The sequence below is a fragment of the Egretta garzetta genome, unplaced genomic scaffold, assembly GCF_000687185.1.
Source record: "Egretta garzetta isolate BGI_Z169 unplaced genomic scaffold, ASM68718v1 scaffold1193, whole genome shotgun sequence".
Lineage (NCBI taxonomy): Eukaryota > Metazoa > Chordata > Aves > Pelecaniformes > Ardeidae > Egretta > Egretta garzetta.
The window spans coordinates 28011-29482 of record NW_009259129.1 but is presented as its reverse complement, the minus strand read 5'-3'; the positions used below and the strand labels follow the sequence as shown (position 1 = coordinate 29482).

At 65.4% G+C, this 1472-nt stretch overlaps 1 protein-coding gene across 1 annotated transcript in view; it reads right to left on the bottom strand.

Annotated features, from left to right (window-relative positions):
- Positions 1-1472, bottom strand: part of LOC104123313 (uridine-cytidine kinase-like 1) — a gene marked incomplete at its 3' end in the record, with an annotated part of 27017 nt that overhangs the window by 15587 nt on the left and 9958 nt on the right. The window contains 4 exon segments of the mRNA XM_035891159.1: positions 52-68; positions 594-655; positions 769-883; positions 885-1031. Coding sequence (XP_035747052.1) covers positions 52-68; positions 594-655; positions 769-883; positions 885-1031 — 341 coding nt within the window.

The following is a 1472-nucleotide window of genomic DNA, read 5'->3' as shown; positions in this document are numbered from 1 at the left end:
GCCCCCAGCCCAGGAACCGGTCCCGGGGCGGCCAGCAGGGTCCCCACATACCTGACCGTGATCTCGCGCTGGGTGGTAGAGCAGAGTCATCCAGCGTGGCAGAAGGGGAAAGAAAGGACACCCAGTCACTACACCGGCCAGGCACAGCCACGGGGCAGCCCCACTCCAGCTCCCACCCCTCCTCCTGGGGCTCCACCGAGAGCAGGAAAACCACCTCTGGGCAGAGCTGGGAGGCAAGGGCAGGCTGCCGGGGCGCAGCCAGGGGTGAGCACGGTGGGGACAGCGGAGATCAGAAGAGCTGACCGGGACCACGGGCGAGAGCAGGCAAGCGGGGTTTGGCCAGCCCGCAAGTGCCAGGTGTCACTGCCAGGGCAGGCGCTGTGCCCAGACCTGTCTCCATTGCCCCAGCCCCTGAGCTGCAGCTCTGTCTGTCCCGAGAGCTGAGCTGAGACCTTTTGTAAAGAGAGAGGCAACACCAAGAGCCTCTGGGTGCTCCAGGAGCACAGGGCTGCGAGCAGCCACACCCTCCCCTCTGCATGCAGAATCCCCCTCCTCCTCCTTGGCCGTGCCAGCAGCGATCAACGAGCCCTCACCTTCTCCAGCTGGCTGTGCACGTGCTGCACGATGAGGTCCAGGGCCACAAAGTTCTCCCCACCTGACAGGAGAGCGGAGAAGCCAGGTCAGACGCACGCACACTGACCCCACCCCGTCCCAGGACACCCGCTCCCGATGCTCGGCTCAGGTCTGGCAAACGCAGCACAGCCTCACCCCTGGGCACCACGATGTCGGCGACCTGCACGGTGGGCTCGATGTACTGCTCGAAGGCCGGCTTCACAAATTTGTTGTATTGCTTGATGACACCCACGATGTCACGCCCCGCCCACCCGCTGCACACTACCGCGTGCCCCCTCCCGCGCCACGCACCAGGACGGGCCACCAGCCGCATCAGGCAGCGATACCTTCAGCAACTCCTTGTTGGCAAAAGCCAGTATCCCTTCAAACACGATGACGTTGGCCCCATACACCGTTTTCTGTGGGCAGAGAAGAGCCGTGCTCGCCCCACACTCTACAGCAGCGCCGACGCTCGGCACAGACAGCACCTCAATCCCTGACCCACGCCAGGCCCTCGCCACCCATGGGCGGCACCGCCCATAACCATTACCCAACCTTTAAGGGCCCTTTTTCTCCCCACTGCACCCTGTGCCCCAGCCCTGCACTGACCCCGAGCCTTGCTCCAGAACCACAAACCTCTGCCCATCCCCTTCCCTGAGCCCCCACACCCCTGCGCTCCTTCACGCTCCACCTCTCCCCGAGCTCCGCGCTGGTCCCCATTTCCACCCATCTCCGTGCCTCTGCACTCCCTCCCTGCCTCTACACCCCCAGGCCCCCCAAAGCGACCCCCACACACCTGATAGCCCCCCGCCCCTTCCTCCCTTTGCCCTCCCCGACCCCCCAGCCCCCCTACTCCCCAC